The sequence below is a fragment of the Vidua macroura genome, chromosome 7 (assembly GCF_024509145.1).
Source record: "Vidua macroura isolate BioBank_ID:100142 chromosome 7, ASM2450914v1, whole genome shotgun sequence".
Lineage (NCBI taxonomy): Eukaryota > Metazoa > Chordata > Aves > Passeriformes > Viduidae > Vidua > Vidua macroura.
In genome coordinates, this window is record NC_071577.1 from 30469498 (window position 1) to 30490273 (window position 20776).

Sequence of the window (20776 nt, forward strand, 5' to 3'; positions counted from 1 at the left end):
TATGGAACGCATATGAAGTAAAGAAGGTTTTGGGCGCTATCAATTATACTTCCTTCCTGTTTTTGTCCCAAGAAAAATATATTTTGTCTAGATACAACATTAACTTTCATGCAAAAAACAGTCTAGTGGGTTTTATCATCCAAAATGTGAAATATAAGGGAATTACTCGGTTTTAAAACAATAAGTATTCCCTCTAAGGACTTCCACCAAATTCTATACAGTCTTGAAGTTAGTTAAAAGTCACCAAGCCAGTGGAGTTCAAATATTTCAGTGTTTGTAATGGCAACAGAAGCATCTGTGGTGGGGCTTTAAATACACTGGAAATCTGTTCTCAACTCTGATCTTAACTTGTAGTTGTAGTAATTTCTTTCTATGACACAACCCCTCTTTGCTTCTGTGTTTCTTATTGCAATAAAAAGCCTGAAATATTAAACATACAGAAGAATTTAATTAGAATTTGTAAACCAGCAATAATATTATTATGTTTTCAGTGTTCTAAATCCTTAAAGTTCAGTTTAAATAAGCATCATGTACCAGCTCCTTAAACAGCGTTAGCAATGTAAACAGCATTTAAAAATGCAAGAAGTTCAACTTTATAAAATTTACATCTGCAGGCTGTTAAAGGGGAATCTGCAAGAAATGTCAAACAATACTTATGTACTCCACTGAAATAACAAGAAAGCTGCATCTGGAAACAGTTACTGGCACAGGACTTAAATAAATATTGCATTACCTTTAATGAACTAAATATTATTAATCAAGAGCCAGATATAACAGTGTGCCATCCAGCTGGCTTGTAATGCAATTAATTTACCTTCTTGGGAGATGACAATAGACTTTGATGATTTGATGGTTTTGCTGTCTAGAGTCCAGGTGACAGCTGCAGGGGGATCAGAGGAAATCCGACATTGTAAGACCAATTTTTCACCATCAGCTACTTGAGCATCCTGAAGCTTCTCTATAAAGGAGGGTGCTGTTCCTTTGCTTGCTGGTGGTTTGCTTGCTGGTGCTTTGTTTTCAGCTTTTTTCCCAATTATTCCACCATCCACCACTGCACACCCACGTTCACAGTTTCTGTCATTCTTCTCCTCTTTTTTCACTGCTGGTTTGGCAACAGGGGCTTGGGAATTGGGGGTCGCATTCTGGGCTTCAGAGTTGGCACGAGCGTTTGGTGTGGGGGTGCCAGCGCTGCCATTCTCCGCAGGTGGCTTTTTCTTGGAGCCCAGCACAGACCTGAAATCTGTAACTGCAGGTTTAGGAGGTGGTGCCTTCTCTGGCAATGGGGTTTTTGGGGTGCCCTTCTTGGCCAGCACAGAGCGGAAGTCCACCTGCTGGGGAGCATGGACTTTCCTCTCCTCCTCTGACAAGGTCTTGGGTTTGACCTGCCGCTGCAGGTTTGCTCGGAAGTCCATTTGCTCGGCTGGGATTTCTTTCAGTTCCTCCTCAGAAAAACTTTTGGTGCTGACTTTCTTGCCTAAAATATCACGGAAATCAAGTTGCTCAGCTTCCTGCTGCCTCAGGCTCTCCTCTGTGTGCTCCCGAGTTTCCACTCGCCTCTTCAGCACGCCTCGGACGTCCTCCTGCTCTTCCTCAGCTACTCTGGTTACGCTGCAGTTCTTTTTGAAGCCACTTGTTCTACCAAATGTTAGTTTACCATGATCTCCACCATCTCTTTGCTCTCCAGAGCTGGCTGATTCCCTCCCACTATGATCCGAAAAAGAAAAGAAAGAGAGAGCCAGGAAAGGGGCTGGTTTAAAAATGTCAGGGAACAATCTCAGAGCAGGAACAAAATGTGTTTATAGAAGGGGAGGTTGATTAGAGGAGCATACTCCATTAGTTTATTGCATCAATGATGACTTCAGGAGCCATATAAGGGCACAAACAAAAAAGATCTTCTCTACTCTGGCTTGGTACAATGTGCTTAGCTTGTATGATGAAAACAATTTGTTAGGTCACATTTGGGGATTAGGTTGAACAGCAGCCAGCCTGGGTCTGTAAGGGCAGGGAATTAACAGAGCAAAAAATAGAACCCACCCATGCAAGTCCCTGGGAAAAATACTCACTCTCTGAGCATTTCTGCTGTGGAAGCTGAACTCTCCCGCAGCATCAGAGACACCTGGCAGCTGCATTCTCCAACTTGGTTCCTGAAATATTTAAATGAAATCAGAAAAACAGGGGTTTCTTCCTCTGTAACCTGCCTGAGCTAAGTGATTGTGTGTTGCACTAAAGGAGCTCACACCCAGTGTGGCATTCCCCTTTTCTGTGCCCAGCATTGTGGGGATTGACTGAGTGGATTTGGTCCCCTTATATTTGGAGACAAGCTATCTCAAATAGCTTTTACTGATCTGTTGCTATCTGCACTGGGAACAACATACTCCCTGAACAAAAATCAAAGCAATTTACAGAACGAAGCAGCTGCAAACAAACAAGCTAAAGGAAAATAAATACAAAAGCTGGAAAATCAAGACGGAGGAAAGGGCTATTTTACAAAGTTGAAAATCTTTCCAACTCTGCCTACTGTTTATTTATTCAAACCCAAGCTCTTAAGTTTTCTAATGTTAAGATATTAAAAACAGGGTCTCATTTCCTTCCCTCCCCTCTGGCTCAACCAATCAGCAAAACCCATCTACACAGATTGCTCCAGCCTGTACATGTTTATATTAAAAAACATAAAAGTGTCACCATATATGGTGCTGAGTACTTATTCTTCCTTTTGCAGAGGAATACCATGGATGCCTTCTGGAAAGGGCTCCCATTAAAGAATTCATTTAAAGTGCTCCCCGCTCCCCTGCAGCTCCCTCCCTCCCACAGACATATATCATTCTTCCAGCCCCAAACATCTCTTCTCTGCTTAACACAGGAGATGTCAAAAGCAAAACTTAACTCCCCCAGGGCAGCAGTTGTGTAACTATTGCCACCACTCCCCTGACTGCTATTAAAAAACCAGACTTGAATTGATTAAGACTAGAAATACCTTTTATTAGTGAAAACACTTCTGTCCTTCCCAGTTTAGGTAGAAGCTTGTAAATGGACTTGAAAGCCCTGGATTATTTCTCCTTTTTGAACAAAAATAATTTTTGCTACTGAAAACATTTCCTGGACATGAGCAAAACACATGTGTTGGAGGGGAGGAAAGCATGAGAGGCAGGTTTTCCCAGCTGTGTTCTGCTTTGAACTTGCTAGATAAGAGCACCTTCAAGTCCACTTAGCTCTGAAGTTTAAAACATGGACTCAGGACTGTTAGCTTGCCATAAATATATTGTCTGGCCTGGTTTTGAAAAAGAACATGGAAAAACTTTCCTAGATATGGTACTGTTTGGCTGAAAAGACCCCTATAATTTCACCCATTTTTAACTTGCAGTGAAGGCAAGATAATTAACATAGATAACGGAATCACAGATTCAGCACAAAATTTCGTCTTTATAAGAGCAATTAGTGCCATCACCTTCTCAGATAGATTTCCCTTGATTTCTATTGCTTCAGAAAAAGAAACAGTGGATCAGCCTAATACTAAAATGACAAAGAATTTGGTAGGTTTGATCAAAGTATCTGGATTGTAAAGTAAAGGCCCTGCTGATAGAAATGTATCTGAAGACCACTAACAACAAGAAACCAGAGGAATGTTTTTAACACTTTGATATCCAGTAAGTCAGAATATGTACCCTACAAACTGCTACTGAAGGCAATCCATGAGGACAGCACTGAAAGCCACAACCCTTGTTTCCTTCAATACAAAAAACTAGATTACATCTGAGTACCAAACAGAAACTGTCCAAAGGGCGGGAGAGGATCCAAGTCAATGCAGAGAGTGTTGAACTCAGCCCTGCACTGGAGACCTGCCATTCTTACTCACTCATATGTGTGGCCTCCATTTGGAAGCAAGAGAAATAGAAAGAAGCTACGACAAATGGAAAGATAAATAAAAAGTATAGCACGCCACCTCCTCCCAACATACTGATTGGCATAAAATTATTGTAGGGTAGCAGCATTGCTGAAAACCTGTTGTTTTCATATAATGCATTTCAAGCTGGCCCCTTTTGCCACTATTGGAACTCACGAGGTTTTTTTTTTTTCTCTGCTTCTCCCAAGTTTTTAAGGAAAGCAGATACACTCTGGAACTGCTCATTCACCAGTGCTGCAGGGCTTTACAGGCTGTTGGTTTACCTGAAGAGCCCTCCTGTTCAGGAATTAAAACTAATCCAAAGCTGACAAAGGACAAGCCATGCATGCTGAAGTATAGACAATTTGCAGAGTACATTAAATGCTGAGGCAGCCCTGCTCAGCTTCTGTCATGGCTGTTTGTCAAAAATATTTGTCCACAAGAATTGTGTCACTAGTGGGAGAGGTTGAAGTAACAGAGACAGCAGTGTCCCAGGAGAGGAATTCAGGGATGCTGCATGTGGTCCTGACCACTGTGAAGAATGGTAGCATTTCTGCAGGACCCATTTCTGCAAGGCATCTTTCCCTCTGCAAATTCTTTGCATATGCAAAGAAGCAAATAAGGCAGGCAAAGTAAATCCTTCTAAAGTAAGCTATTTTTCACAGGGTTTGGAAAATAAAGGAGGGGGTAAGAAAGTAGGAGAGCATTTTGTTCTTTCTATTTTTAAAACCTTGGGAAGCACTTACAAATTATGGCAACAGTGGGACATACAAGTACCTAGATGGAAAAATTATTCACAAGGTAGTTTTTTGATCTTAATTATGATTTCTGATTCAAGTGAATGGCTGAAAACCAGACTACTGGATACAAACCTTGAGTCTGTGTCTGTTCAAAAGTGTAGTCTCCCCAGGGTAAGGCTTGCTCCCAGTGAAATCAAACTGATGATTTTAGGAGCAGGGAGAACATACTCTTGTCTTCTGAATCCAGTGACAGAGTCTAAAAAGGTGAAGTTAAAAACACCGACCCAGCTTGGAGATCACAGGATGGAAAAAGAGAAACAAGCCAAGAAAAATGAAGAAGGATTGAGTGATTTAGATACCGATTTCAATCCAGAATAATTCCAGAACCTCGGTAAATATTTTTTACATTTATGCAATTTCAGAATCTAGGCAAGGCAAAGATGGATAGGGGCAGTTAGAAAAAAGAGAGCCTTGCAGTACATGGGCACATCTTCAAGTCTTTCACATCTCTGCTGTTTTGAATCTTGGCAATAACAACATTACTTGTGCAGCTTGAGATTCTCTGTGTTGGCATTTTGTCAGCAAAACCCTAGACACAGACAGATCTTAGTGGCTCTGTTATTGTGGAATAATGATAGACATGGATAAAGCCTACACTTAGTAGCTTTGCTGTGAAGTAATGCCTGGAAGTGTTGACTTTTGCAGGACTATTCTGTAGAATGCTCATGCACAGGACTTATCTTTAAAATGTCAAGGAATATTAATAAAAAAGCCCACCAAAAACAAATAAAACCCCAGCTGCAAAGCCTGAGGCAATCTTAAAAATAGCTCTGTGTCCTATTGTGGGATCAGTTTTCCCTGGAATGGCTTTTATGTTCAAAATATCTTGAAATACTAGTTTCTTGGCAGAACCTACTCAAATATTTTCACTGAACCTTAGATGAGACTTATTGTCTGCATGTCCCTAGGAAGCACTCCCTGGAGGAACAGGAAAAAAAGCAGTTGTAATTTTACTGTGGGGACATACTGAAATTTCCTACCAGCCTACCAAGTGTAAAATAAATATTGCAGAGTAAATGACATTTTTTTCAAGAATGAACTGAAAGGGGCAAAGAAGTTGATCCCTACTTATAGCTGGTGCTTCAGTGCAGATAACTGCAAATCCTCAGAAGGAGTTTTTGTAACTTTTCTGTGAGTTAAATGAGGAGACAGTCCAGACTCCATGAAGCCTTAGCCCCAAAGAAAGCAACGAATCCACTGGATCACGACTCTACCTGGTATAAAGCAGAACAGCTCTACTGGCTTCAAAGAGGATGCATTGATTTACCTCACTTGAGGGTTTTGCCAAAAGCTTTTTATACCTGAAAGAACAGTATTTTTATTTGCATTTTACAGCACTAAGTGGGAGGATGGAACAAAAAAGAGACTTTCTTCTCTAAAAATAGACAATATATTAGTAGGAGGAAACAGGGTTTGAAAACTCAATTTTACAGAAAGACAAAGTTGTATTTACTGTTTAGTCTAATAATATGTAATCTTAGGAGTGCTTTTTATATAACCTGAATTGCAGAGTATTCAAAGTATCACTGATTTATAAAATGAATCTTTTCCCCTGATTTTAAGCAGATTATCAAAATATCTAAATCAATACTAATCAACACTAACCAAGCTTGTATGGAAGATGGAGTGTGGGAGAAGAAAAATACAATGTCTGAGAAGACAAAGGATAACAAAGTAGATGATTTGTTTAAGGAACTGCAGCATGATTTCTGAGGTGTCTCATGTTGATTGTATTGCTATAAAGATAAAGGTTTTGCTCAAAAAGCACAGTCTCTGTCCAGTTCTCACAATTTTTTTTTTTTTTTTTTTGTTTACCTCTTCATTTATGACGCACACACTGAAGGAATACAGAAAAGTCATATTGGGATAACAGTGCCTGCATCACTGGAAGGATGCACAGGATAGGAGGGGAAATAGGTATCTTTGTTTTTATGAGTAAGGAAAAGGATTTTTATTTTCCATTTTAAGCATTTTGCAGGCGGTAAAATGTCCAAATTTCAATAGATGAACTGCAGAAGTGGGTAAATCTGTTCTTTTAATATTTATGCAGAACTATTCCTCTGAGCCTGAGACATAACAGCCTCAATGGAACATTATTAGGACAATTGTAGAGGAATCATAGGCCTGTGTAGGTTTAAAAAAAGGACCAGGAGGGGCTACATTGACTACTCTTCTAAAAGACAGACTTAGCAGTCTGTTAAATAGTAAAAGGCAAAGCAAAGATGTATTCCAAATAATGCTGAGGGATGGTAAGACAGAAAGCCAACACGCAATCATGGATGGATCACACCGGGATCACACTGGGCTCCACGTTCTTGGCAGCTCACTCTAACTAAAGGAGAAAGAACCAGCAAGAGTCAAGCAGATCTTTTATTAAACCCACATTTTTAAGATCAGAGTTTTAATTTGTGAGCAGCCAACACAAAAGGAGAATTGTGGAGGTATTAGGACAGAATTTAGAGCTTAAGAATAATGGAGAAGAAAATGGGAAAATAATTAACACTAGTAGGAAACTGTGCCTGGACTAAATTAAGAGAGTTGGAGAAGGAGTGCCTCCCTAAGAGCAGCTATGCAACCTGCTTCTAAAATTAATATGTGAAAAGGAGCTGCACATTTTATTTGAAATGAAAATGATTATGTTTAAAAATAGCCTACTGTCAACTTGGTAAACTCTTTACTGAATTGACTTATGTTATCTCAGCTATTCCATATTTTTTAATGGACTTTGTTGGACTTTTTGAGAGAAATACACAAAACACAGCTGTCTTCCTCTCAGGTACTGTTAAAAAAGTTTCTGAATATATAAACAATTCTTAATCAAGTATTCAAGACAAATGCAGCCAGTTCAACAGCTATTTAGTCAAGACTACTTAGTGCTGAAGATTACTGCTACTGTATTACAAACTTGAAGTTACACAGTTGACTTTTGCCTCCTTGGATATGCCTGAGGCTGTTACCTCTCTGTTACTCACAGTACACAACCAGTGCCTAAAAACATATGACTGCCTGTTCTCTGAACACGAACTGGAATTTTACAAATGAGAGCAGGGTAAAATGAGGTATCAGCATTCCCTTTGCTCTAACTGCAGCACAGCATTACTCATTATGGATTAGGAAAAGCCAGCATGTATGCACTGATCTTTGTGGGATCCTCAGTTATTTCTCCAGTGAAAGGACTAGGGAATAGCTGCAACTAGCATGTAATCTGCTTTCTGGTTTTATAGCTACAACTTTACTTTTTCTCCTTCCCCCAAAGAATTCCTCTCATCTACTAATTGTCTGAAATAATTTATTTTCTAAGTGTACATTCTAGAGTTATGGTAATATCAGACTTCCACTTTGAAAAAAGGGCTGTAGTGATGAATTTGGCCTGGGCGATCACCAACTACACCTGATCAATACGGTCGACTTCCAGCATCAGTCCCAACAAAACTCTCCACAAAGCTCTCTTGGCTCCCCTTTGTCCTCTTTCATTCTTCCATCCCTGAAGTTTTGCTGAAATATCTCATTCTCCTTTCAGTTCAAGTGAAACCACCAGCATATCATACGAGAAGATGCCCATGCCCAGGGCACACACACCGAAGTGTGGAAATGTACCAGCAGCCGGTAGCAACTCTCACAGTTTCTGCTCTCTCCTGTCGAGGCTGGTGACATGAATTAAATTGAACTGGCATTTCTAATCCTGCCAGAGATACTGAGTGTATCAGAAAGTGAATGCCTCATTTGACTTTAAATACTAAAATATACTGAAGTTAGTTTGTGTCTGCCTGTGATAGTCCATGAAAACATACTTTCGAGCTAGGAGACATTAACATATCCATCATTTGAGCCACACTGGTTGGAAAAAAAAAGTAACTATAAAAAATTAAACTTATTGTTTACAAGCTAAACAGGTTGAATTTATTAAGAAATTCCCTGCCTCCTTGTATTAAAAAGATATGAGTAATTTATTTGCATTTAGGCAAAGGACAATTCAGACTAGTACACCTGGACTAAAAAGTGAGTGTGTGGAGCAAACCAAATAATTTTCTTCCAGTGTAATGGACTCAAATGTCCATGATGATGAAGTATTTTTAATAAAGAAAGGCCCAAACACTAGCCAAGTAAATCTGTGCACAGTAAATATCTCATGGAATGATAACAGCACTTTAAGGTTTTACACTATGTTTTCTACAACCACATATAAAATATGCAATCTTCAGCATTGCAGGTGGAAAATGGTATGGCACTTTCTACAAGGTAAAGAGCCAGCAAATCTAACTCTTAATTTAAAGCACAGTTATTCTACCAGAATAAAATAAAATTAAATTCAAAACAATTCTTCCAGACTTTGTAGGAATGACAAGATGTTCAAAGCATCAAGGTGCCTCATTTCAAAGATACGTCAGCAAAAGGAGACTACAACTTGTTTACAAGATTCAACATGGCCAGGAAACACTTTTTCCCCTTAAAGGTATGGATCTTGAGTAACTGCCCTCCCAAGGCAGTTTGTTCCCATGAAAAAAGGCATCCTTACAAATACTTAGAGAGATGCCAAACATGATAAACAATAGCTCCAAAACTCAGGACATTGATTGTGGTTTTCCTTGCTGGAAATTGCTTCCCACATTGCTGCCACAAAGCTTTGTTTTACAGGATCACAAAAAGAAACCATACTGCTTTGTCCTTTTTTTTCTGACTCTACTTGTGTTTTCTGTCTTCTTTTGGAGTTTTATTAGTTCTTTTTTATCCCTCAGAAATATTCTGTTCCTTTAGTACCCTAATGTTCCACTTGAATAGGATGGAATTCCTGTCTTCTTCAAGTGGGAATTTTAACTTGAGGGTGAATATAACTAATTGGTCAAAGGGAACAACCTTCTTTTTCACAGCCAACATACCTGAGCTGAATTTCATACTGCCCTGCATGACGAGACTGCACATTCCTCAAGACCAGTGTGAAGATGTCTTCATTTTGCAGGATTTCACACGCTGCTCCTGGCATTATTTCCTTCCCATCTTTAAACCAGTGAACAGTGGGGAAAGGATCTCCAGCAATGGCACAGGATATCAGGACATTTTGCCCAGGAGCTGCTGTCACTGATCTTGGTTTGCTAATGAACCAGGGCTGAATACCATCCTGAGGTTCTGTAGTTTACAAACACAGTTTACAAATGAGAAGAAAATGCCAAGCTTGAATGTCACCACTGAGCTAACTAATTTCAGGGAAAGCAATCACAGGCAAGGGAAGTTATTTTGAACATGCATGGTATAAGTTTTTAATCTGAAAATAAGTCAGACTTTAATTTTGGAAGTAACTTGTGTTCATACTAAAATTAATCATTTACTTGGCACTTTACTGGCTCGATCCAAGCTTATATTAAGAGCAAAACAAAGGGACTTTAAAGCTGCCCTAAAAGGAATCCTGGAGATTTGTCCTTAGAGAATACGGGTAGGAATAGCTTTAAGGGCAAGTAACAGTACTATGACTGCTGTGCAGTTGAGAGCTCATGCAATAAATCATCATTAACAATTGCATAAAATTGCATTTAATGTAGAAGACTGACCCCAAGGCTGGATCTCAGGGGGGTCTGGAGGAGAGAGGAAAGTCTGAATTCAAAGCACACAGTCACAACAGACTAAACAGCTCTCTCAAACACTACAGATAAGATATTCTACATTAAAAATAATAAAAGTCTCACAGTGATTTCCACTAATTCTCAGTAGTGGCTATGAGGAAATGTCAATATTCAGTAATACTAGAAGAAGTCCCTGTCACAAAAGTATTGTGTGCCCAGTCACAGGAAATTTGTAGGTACTTGAGTTTTTGCTGTGGGGTTAATATCATGTGAGAAGATTTAAAGCCAAATTATTTGCAGCTCAGATTGCAGAAATCATGTCCTCCTTACCTTCTACCACTACAATGCTAACATTAAAGCCAGGATACCTAGCTCCTAGAAAGCCTTTTCATATACTAAGGACTTCAATTAGAAACAAAAACATATTAAAAGGTTTACTTTAATCCATAGTTAAGTAAGCCTGATAGTTCTAATCTAAAGCTCCATTTAGCAGTTTTGCACTGTCCCTAGAAATAGGACTCAGGAATGCATTTTTGAAATAGTAACATAATGTTCCAGAGTAAAAAGATTTTTTTAGAGTTGCTTCTGCTCAATATCCTTTTTAATTCAGATGCAGAGACTGAGAGCTTAAGTGTCCTTCACAACAAACCTTATAAACACTCATGTATTTCAAACAGACATTCCTCCAGCACATTAGAATAATAATTTTCTTTCACCATTTTATAAGGTGAAGAGGAACTTTATACCTTGAACTGTCAATGTAGCCTGTGTTTGACTTTCTCCTACTTCATTCCAGGCTTCACAGGTGTATTTGCCTGTGTCTTCAGGAAACACCTCCTGGATGTACAGACTGTACTCATTGCCTTTCTTCTCAAAGTGGAAATCTTCTGTCTCCTGGATTTCTTTCCCATTATGCAGCCAGATAATTTCAGGAGATGGGTTAGCTAAAAAAAAGCAAGCAACAAAAATCTGAGACCCCAGATAACCAAACCCCACCATATGTAAATTAAGAAAAGGAACAAGTTTGGGGTTTTTTTGCCACCTTATTCTGCAATTTCATCTTCAAAATATTCAGCAATTTCTATTATTAACTCTGTCAATGCTGCGTAATGTGAAATAGTCTGTCTTATTATGATTAAAATAAAAATGAATAAGGGAAGCATGTATACAACAGAGAGGAAGAGTGAGTTCTAGACACCACAAATTATTAAGAGTTTCTGATACCAAAGTTCATACCAGGACTACTCTTTCTGCAGCACTAATCTTACCCCAGCTGACAGGAACTCAATCTTTTTTGGTTCACAACAAAAGTCCACTTCAACAAGAGGAGCCATATTAAACTTATATCATTTTATCATTCCAGTCAAGAAACACTTCTACAGGACTGAACACGTTAACAATGGACAATGTTCAACCATGCTCAAGATCACATTAGACCAACCTAGCTTTTAAAAAACTGGTTCCTAGAAATATTATTTCCAAATGCAAAGACACCTGCTAAAAATATGGAAAAAAACACACACTTTGCAGCAGGATTTATATTTTTTATGTAATACTTTTCTACAGCTACACACCTGATACCTCCACAGTCATTATCACTTGACTTCCATCCATCACTTTGAGGTCAGTCAGGCCTTGAAGGAAGATGGGTGCAAAAGTCTTGTTTAACTTTGCAGCCTGTGCACTCTCTGCCTTCTTGCTGCTCTTCTTTTCTGTGAAGTCAAAAAAAGAACAAAAGGGGTCCCTTACTGGAATTTTCATGACAAACTTTAACTGACCTTAGGCTCAACATGATGTCGAGACAGTGGTTTTGCTTCAGCTCTCGGAAGGCAAAATTAACTGAAACCACCTAATATAGCTGTTTTGCCTTGCCATTATTCCAAGCAGAAAGACAAGAAATAGGAATGGAACTGTCCTCCTTCTGAGAATCCTCTTAAATCATTGTTAACAGATATCAGGGAGTATCACTGAGAAATTACACTCATTTTTCCCCAAGTACACATGCTCAGGTGAAAAAAAAAAAAAAAAACAAACAGAAAAAAAAAAGCAAAGCAACTGAAAAACATGTAAACAAAAATTCAGTGCCTGTAATCACTGCTAAATTAATCTGAAAACCCTAGGGGATGTTACAAGTTGCCATTGCTGTGATTGATGAGTTAGAAATATAAGCTCACTGCAGTACAGGATTTGTAACTCCGTAAGTAATTACCATTTAGATTGTTAGATGATCAATATCCAGTAGGTTTGCGTTCAACACATTCCTCTCCTGTACTTGACTTTGGCAGTTGATTGATGATGGGAAAGACTGAAACCTGAGGTTATCAATATATACCACAAAACACACTGTTGGATTAAGGCTTTTAAATTTTTTTTGAGGCTGTGCAATCAAATGCTGAGGGAATTTAGATTTAAATAATTTACTCTTAAGTCTATTTGTGATATGTTGCTTCCAGTAGCCACAGCCATTCAGAGTCTATGAAACAAGACCATTTGACTGTGATCTATGTGGTACAGCAGACCAGGAAGTCTACTCCTGCTCTAAAAACCTGAGCAAAGGCACTTCTGAAGCCCAAGCAGTGATCATGACCAAATGTAAAAAGTCATAAATGTTTATCAGTCCCTTGGATACACTTTTTGTTTGGTTTAGCTTGTGTTCAGACCTCTTTTGTCTTGCCTTTAAAACTGCAACCCCTATGTTCTATCCACATGTGAAAATATTTTTATTTTGCTTATCCCTACCTTCAAAAATTTCAAAGGAATATCAAGCACATCCAAAATAGTATTGCAGCAACAGAAAGTGCCAGGCTGGAGAAAAACCACAATTCATAAAATTGGCGATTAGGAAAAAAAAGACAGCAACTCACTGAGAAAGCCCACTGAACCTCCTGGAGGTTAAAAATTAAGTTTGTACTGGGGTAATTTGAACTCAACATAAATTCGGAGGCAGCCTGGAGGGGAAGCTTTTCCTCTTCTCTAGCAAAGCTTTATCTAGCCAAAATCTTGTCTCACTGGCTCACGCTGCAGGACTTTTCTTGGCACTAAGCAGGGAGACATTGATGCATGTGAGAATGGAAATATGGGACCTGAGTGAGACCCATTTGGACTGGTGCTATGGAAGCACAACTCTGAAGTGCCTGATTCACCATCAGACCACACTGATCAGTCCTAGGGCATCCCACAGCACCTGCTTGGAAGTGGCGAATGCTGTACAGAAAATAGCCAAGACGTTAGGGGAAACTCATCTAGAGAAATAAACTCCTGTGGTTCACCATAGCCCTCTGGTTTGTAATGGTCACTCAGAGAAACAGCTTCAAACAAGTGCTGCGCACGTGCACCTTCACTGCTCTAATGCCTTGCAGGAAATCCCTTTGTCCCTCAAAAGGAAACTTTGTCTCACAAAATGTGGGGGAAAGAAGAAATCCACATAATGAAAAAAAAAAAAAGAAAAAAAAAAAAGAAAAGAAGACAAAGGAAGAAAAGGAAAAAAAACCCAATAAAATAGTAAGACAGGAAAAGGCATAGGAAAAAAAACATGAATGAAAAGTATGTTTAAAAAAATGTTCTTGTTATCATTTTTTGAAATAACCAATAACCCTGCAAATCTGGAAGGCAGATACACAAGAAGAGGAAAGCAGGGAAAGAAAAATAAAAGCAGAGATGTGGCTCTAGACCAACAAAGAAACAGATCTTTTGTCTGATGAGAAAAGTTCAAGTCTTCAGAGGACAGGTAACAAAAAAAATCCAGAACCAACTCCCAGGAAATTTGATAGTGACCAGGAAACAAATTTGCTCATAGTGGTTCTAGCAGCAATTCTCCCAAAGCCCTGATACAAACAGAATTAAGTCCTAGCAGCACTCCACATCTCTCACAACTGGCTCTTTGCTCTGTTGGACTCACATGCCTTCTACATGCTGTCTTATTAAATGGATTTTTATAATCAAGGAAGACAATACAGTATAACAGCTTCAGCTTATTAAAAAGAAATGTGTGAGCAATGACAGAATAAGCAGAGCAGAATCATTTCCCATAAGGAATTTTTCAGCAATGCTAACTCCTCCAAAACACGTGCTGCAGACAGAAAAGATTCATGTACTGGAATAAAACCACCTTCTTGCACAGAGCTGTGTAAACATTACATGGAAGCAAGCAAATAATTCACAATAATTGCATATATGAATCACAAACCCAAAAAATTTAGGCCTCAATTTTTTAAGTTATCTCAGGCAGATGTATCCTATGGTAGTGAGGAGACCCACTGGTATGAGATTGGACATCAAGATTTACTGCAGGTGCAGGCATCTGCTCCAAAAAGAGCAAACTGTAGGACTGAAAGGATGAAAATCAACTCACCATTGCTACTGACCAGTGCTCACTCTTTGTAAGGGAAGCTTTCAAATTGAAATGAAGGGGGTCCTCAGAACCTGCCTCACCACTGCACAAATCTTAAAAAAATAATAGTGTTTACACTAAATTTAAGCACTGCATAGGTTTTTGCTGACCTCCTGGGTGAAGACCAATTCTGTGCTTAAACAGAAACTTAGGATGGAAAGTATAAAAAAAATAGAAGTCTGTGGGATGTGAGTAGTAAAAAACTTTAAAGAATAGAGCTTGAGTACAAGAAAAGTTACTGGAGAGACTGAAGAGCTATTTCATTGGAGGGAATGAGTGTAGTCATGAAGAACATTAAGATGGATCATTACATCTGAAATAATGAAAACTCAAGGCTTAGTCCTGGGACAGAAAAGAAAAGCAGCTTTCAGAAAACACTCCTATCCTTGTAAATGTACCATATAAAAATGCATATACACTTTGATTTAGTCCTTGAAGATTAGTCCTTTAGTCCCTGAAGAACCTGATTTTTCAATTCCTGTTGTAAGGCAGGAGTAAAAGCATCTCACTTTGTATTGCTGCTGTTCTTTGGAGCACAGGGCAAGTGAAGACATTTCTTTACCAACAGGTAGAAAAATCTGTTGTACATAAGAGCTCAAAAATTAGAAGCTCTCATGGCTAAAACAACCAGTATTCTTACCCAAACGTGTGTCATCAAGGATACAGCAAATATATGGCTAATAAGTCTGATTTCATGGCAACTTGAACAGTTTCTTCAAAACAAAAGCTTTCCCTCTACTCTAAAAATACATAGCTTTAAAGGGGATCGCAAATCTTATGCTATAGTTGTTTAGAAGTGTATATGTTAATCAGTAGCATTTTGTACCAATAATTTAATCAGAATATCACAAAAATCATCAAATATTTCTTGATGTAGCAGAAACAATTAAAAAAAACTTTAGTTCAAACCCATAAATGCTATTTCATTAAGAAACCATAGAGGCTCATTTAATATAATCTTTCTTCCTTTACTTAGAATTTGATGTTATGGACTTCTAGAGTTGGAAAAAATTGAAATTACCTACGGACAACTTTAGTTTCTCACAGATGTTTTACACAAGACAACACAGTCCATTTTAATTCTGTTATTTAGTCTAAAATGTTGCATTTTCTCAGAAGGGACTGATACAATCATGCCGAGGCCAAATTACAAAGCCTGAATGTTAACTATTTTTAAATTCTTCCAAAGCTTGTAAATGCTTTTAGTTGTTTATTTATGATAGCACTATGCAGTGACTCAGTGTTTGTCTGATGAATGCTTTAACATTTCACAATTTTACATAGTAATAGCAGTACTCTACATATAATATACCTAAGGGTTACTTCAATTTTAGCCTTACAGGTCTTGTTTGGAAAAACAGCAATAAAATTGATTTTGGAGTGAAAAGATGGAATGCTGATCATTTGAGATTAAGCAAATAACTCCTATTCCTATTTATGTTGAAAAGATACTGTGTGATTTTACTTCCTTTTGAAAACACCTGGCTTTATTTTGACAGTAAAATATTGAAAGGAAAACCATACACAAAAAACTAGAAACTCTTTGCAAAGGGGTGGCAACCCCTTACAACAACCATAGAAGTTCACATTCCATGGCCACTGCTAGGTGCTTGCTAGTTTCATACATCAGGAACAAAATCCATGACCTGTATCAGGAAAATAGTAGGGAAGCAGAACTGAAAACAGGACACAAGTAACAAACTGCACAGAAAGTCCTGGCAAGGATTAGTGCTTGCCTTCCCTCATTCCTACAAAGTCCCTTTGAGCACATAAACTCTGCTGGGGTTCAAGATCCATATGCTCTCAGGGGGCGCTGGCTTCAGAGCCCAAAGCAGAAGGACAGGAGGAAAGGAAGAAGGCAGAGGCAAAGCTCCCATCTGAGATACTGCAAGTCACTCTGCTTCTGGCTGCAACATCCTCTTTCGTAACACTGCAGGGTATTTCTGCTGCCAAAACTATGGACAATAAAAATACGGCACATCTGGCACCAGAAAGGAAATCTGGAACCTAAGGGAAATTTTGTTTGACATTAGCATAAGGGCATGACTTCATTATGTATCTATGCATCCTCAAGCTTATTCAACTGGATGTGGAAAAAGAGGAGATCTGATCTCTGTCTATTATGTTAATGCTCTCTAATCACCTATAGCCATTTAATAGCTCCCTCATCACTCTTAAGTCTTACTGCTCTCATGTAGGAGTAGGTTCATCTCTAGTAATGAAAACAAAGAATGTAAGAGTCAACACACAGTAACTAAAAATTTCTCTGTCAGTTAATTTTCTCTGTCCCTTTCCTTTCCTCAATCAGTTTCTGCTGCTGCACTCAATTTCCTCCCCCCCGCATCACGCCGAGGCAGTTCATGGGGGACATCAGAGAGCCCTACCTACTGCTCCCATAGATGGGCTTGATAAAACACAGGCACATTTCAATGACTTTGTTTCAGACCTCGCATCTAGTTTACTTTATTGCAGCTTACAAAAGCTGCCACCATTTTACAACCACAGCTGTTGGTTTCATGCAGGTCAAATCGTGTAAGATAATACAGAAGAGAGCTATTGTAAGATTTTCTGACAGGCATCTGACAGAGAACAACTTTTGCACAGAGCTTGGCACAATGTGTAAGCCCAGCTGGGGCCTTTCTGGTGGACAGTGATCTCTCTGTCATCTCAACAGGTTTTTGATAAGGTGTTACACAGGGTGATAGATTTAAAAGTCCAACACAATGATCCCACTTACAAGTTTCCTGTTTTTTGCCTTTCCTCAGGCTTTAATATGCATGAATGTTGGGAAACAGTAAGTAATAAGATGCACAACTCGGTGGGAAACAGCCTGAGAGACCAGAAATAGTAAGCAAAGCATGTAAATGTTACTTTTTATACCCATATATATTTTCTACAAAGCAAAAGGAATATAGGCTTTTCCCATCACATTCCCTTACCCCCAAGGGTTCATTTTTTATTAGAAAGGCACTCTAATAAGCACTTAAATCTATGTTTAAAAAAGCCACTTACTGCATTAAATGCATAGAGATTAAGGAGAATTCAAACTCTTTCAATTTCTTAGGAAAATTACAGATTCTCGGCATATTCAGATGGCAATGGGAAAAGATATGTTATCTTTGATGTAAAACTATTTCTACTAATCTGTGTTCCAGTATTTGTGTAATCAATAGTAAGATAATCTATCTACAGTGACTATATACAAATTTGGAGTATTTATTAACCTGTACTATTAGAATTTTAGGGCGATAAAAAATGCTTTCCTTTTATTTGAATTTTCTCAATTCAGGTTTTAAACAGTCCTTGCATATCTGCAGACTGGAAGTTATTGCAAGAGGAGTTTTAATGTTAGCTGTGGGTCTAAACCAAAATAAACCTGAATTTTGTAAAGCCTTGACGTGGATCAGGACTTAGAATTTGAGCATATTTGTAAACATATTTATATTGATAAGCAATGGTGAGTTATTGAGGTGAAGGTGCATATCTAATAGAAAAGGGGAAAATTCATGCTGCACTGAACAGTTAACCTAGTACAAGACAATTGCACAATACACCTGTACCAGTTTAATGGCAATTATGGAACCAACTATTTATATTCTCAGGTAAAAGACACAGATAAATCTATATCCTTGAGAGAAGGAAAAAAAGAATCAATAATTGCACTGTGCCATTCCCAGATTTGCTGCTGAAATTGAAGAAGAATATCCATATGAGGATGCAAACTTTAAGAAGGTTTCCAAAGACTAGACCTGGGTTTTACCTGGGCTGTACTCAGAGACATCATCTAGCCTAGGAAATTTTCATGTTCATTTGCCTACCCTGATGTACTGAAGGCATTTTCATGTGAGCTGCAGAATGCTGACATCTCCTGTTGAAATATCAGGGCTTCAGCATGCTGAGCACTGCACAGAATCACACAATAATTGAGTTTGGAAGGAACTTCTGGAGACTGGCCTTTCTAGCCCCCATCTCAAGCTGGGTCAGCTATAGCACTGCATTTACACACAGCTCCAGTGCAGCAGCTCAGTGCCCAAGGCCAGGGTTACAACTGGTCACAAGTCAAGGACATGCAAAGAATAGAGAGTTTGCTGCCTTATGTTCAGAACACTGCAAAAACTCACAATGTTTAGTCTTACAAGAGTTTTAATTATACTGGAGGGATCTGTTTGCCAGCATTGTGAGGTTGACTGCCAACTAATGCCTGCTCCGAGCCGTGCGGAAGGGCTGCCTCGGCAACATTTACCATTTATGGTGTTTAAAGACCATTCTGGCTCACAGGCTAATAACTCAACTGAGCTGAGGAGAATGCTTAACTCAAAAAGCTCTGTGGGAGCAGGCTCAGAGAGAGAGAAGCACCAGATTCCACTAAAACCTCTCAAAACAAGACTTGGGTTCACACACAGATCTCGAGCTTGAAGAGAGTTTCACATCCTCAAATGTTTTTGGTGTAAACAAATCCAGCCATTACTAAATCTTAAGCTAACAACTATAAAGTTAAGAGATTTTATGAGGCAGAAAATTTATATGAAGACACACATTTGTCTTTCTGTAAAGTGTCTTTGCCTCAGGCCTGAGGCACAACATTTTCTGCGAGTTTTTCGAAAATTCAAAACTTGATTTATAAGGGCATAAAAATGTATCAGGCCTTTATGTTCCTGAGACATCTAGGAACATTTCTGCTTCATTAAAGATCTCAGGTTAGTATGGCATTTTGCAAACTTAGGTCATGAGAACTACATGTTCAATGACCTAGCAATTGTTATTTACATTTTTTTTTTTTTTTTTTTTTTTGCAGTTATAGTCTGTTTTTTGTAAATGGAAGATAAGATTTAAGAGCTGGGACAAGTTAAAGTCTGTATGCTGCCCTTGCATGACACAGAAAAACTGTTAACCTAAGACTGACAATGCCCTAAGCCTGTACCAGTCAGAGTGGTTGGGGATATACAAAGGAGACCAAGTTCCACTTTATCTTGTCTGGAAATTTTTATTTTACTCGTGGCTAGGCTTCCAGCCCTATCCTGCAGCTCCATGTATGCTCCTTCTTTCCAGGGTCTTTCCTCTGTATAGGATGCCACCAGGTCAGCCTTTTAACCTCTTTTGCCAGCTCAGTTTGTTCTGCAACAAACTGAATTGTTCCAGTGGAGCAGTGGAACAGGCTCCCCATGGAGCTGGTGACAGCACCAAGCCTGCCTGAGTTAAAGCCTCATTTGGACAAGGCTCTCAGGCACATGGTGGGATTCTTGGGGTGTCCTGTGCAGGGTCAGGAGTGGGCTCGATGATCCTGATGGGTCCCTTCCAACTCAGCATATTCTATGATTCTGTGCAACTGAGATGGCACCCCAGAAATCCCACTATCAAAAGGCTGCACCTTTTGGTGCAAGGAAGAATCGTGATGTGGGTGAACAGTCAGAATAGAATAGACTGTCTCAGGTGAATGGGGTCTACAAGGATTATCTAGTCCAGCTGCCTGACCAGTTCAGAGCAGACCAAAAGCTAAAGCCTGTTGTCTGGGACATTGTCCAAATACCCCTTAAACCCTGAGAGGCTTGGGGTGTTGATCACCTCTCTAGGCCTATTCCAGTGTTTGACCACCCTCTCAATAGATGATTCCTGATTTCCAGCCAGAACTTCTGCAACAGCTTTCAACCATCCCATGAGTCCTATTGCTGGATTCCAGAGAGAAGAGAACTGCACCTCCCTACCTCCCTCTCTGCTTCCCCTCCTCAGGAGAAAGCTCCAGGAAGAGTGCAGGGGTCAGATACAAAATAGATGTCTGGGTTCATAGCAGACCACTTTGCAGTCAGCAGACCAAATTCCTCCCTGACAGTCTCACTGGAAGCTTCTGCAGCCAAAGTGGTGTTTGCTTTTGCCTTCAGAACTGTCTGCCTTATTAATGACTTACCCTGTTTGCAAGTTATTTACATCAAGTAATTGCTCTTTTGTCACTGTCACAGACAGCATCTCCATGGAAGGCCTGAGAGCCTGTATACCTACCAAATACATTTATAAGGCAGTTCTGCTGTCCACTGCTAACAAATTCCCCACCATTAGATACCAGTCTGACAATGAGAACTTCAGGAGAGGTGCCTCACATACACTAGATCAAGCCAGGTCAGCTCCACAGTGAAAATATGCATTCTACTGAGGCAGT

The 20776-nt window shown here is 39.1% G+C and overlaps 1 protein-coding gene across 2 annotated transcripts in view; it reads right to left on the minus strand.

Annotated features, from left to right (window-relative positions):
* Window positions 1-20776, minus strand: part of MYLK (myosin light chain kinase) — a 197797-nt gene that overhangs the window by 70399 nt on the left and 106622 nt on the right. For both annotated transcript variants that reach the window (XM_053982447.1, XM_053982448.1), the window contains 5 exons: window positions 11810-11947; window positions 10982-11179; window positions 9558-9804; window positions 2064-2144; window positions 815-1704 (listed from right to left, as the gene is read on the minus strand). In XM_053982447.1, coding sequence (XP_053838422.1) covers window positions 815-1704; window positions 2064-2144; window positions 9558-9804; window positions 10982-11179; window positions 11810-11947 — 1554 coding nt within the window. The remainder of the gene's footprint in view (window positions 1-814; window positions 1705-2063; window positions 2145-9557; window positions 9805-10981; window positions 11180-11809; window positions 11948-20776) is intronic.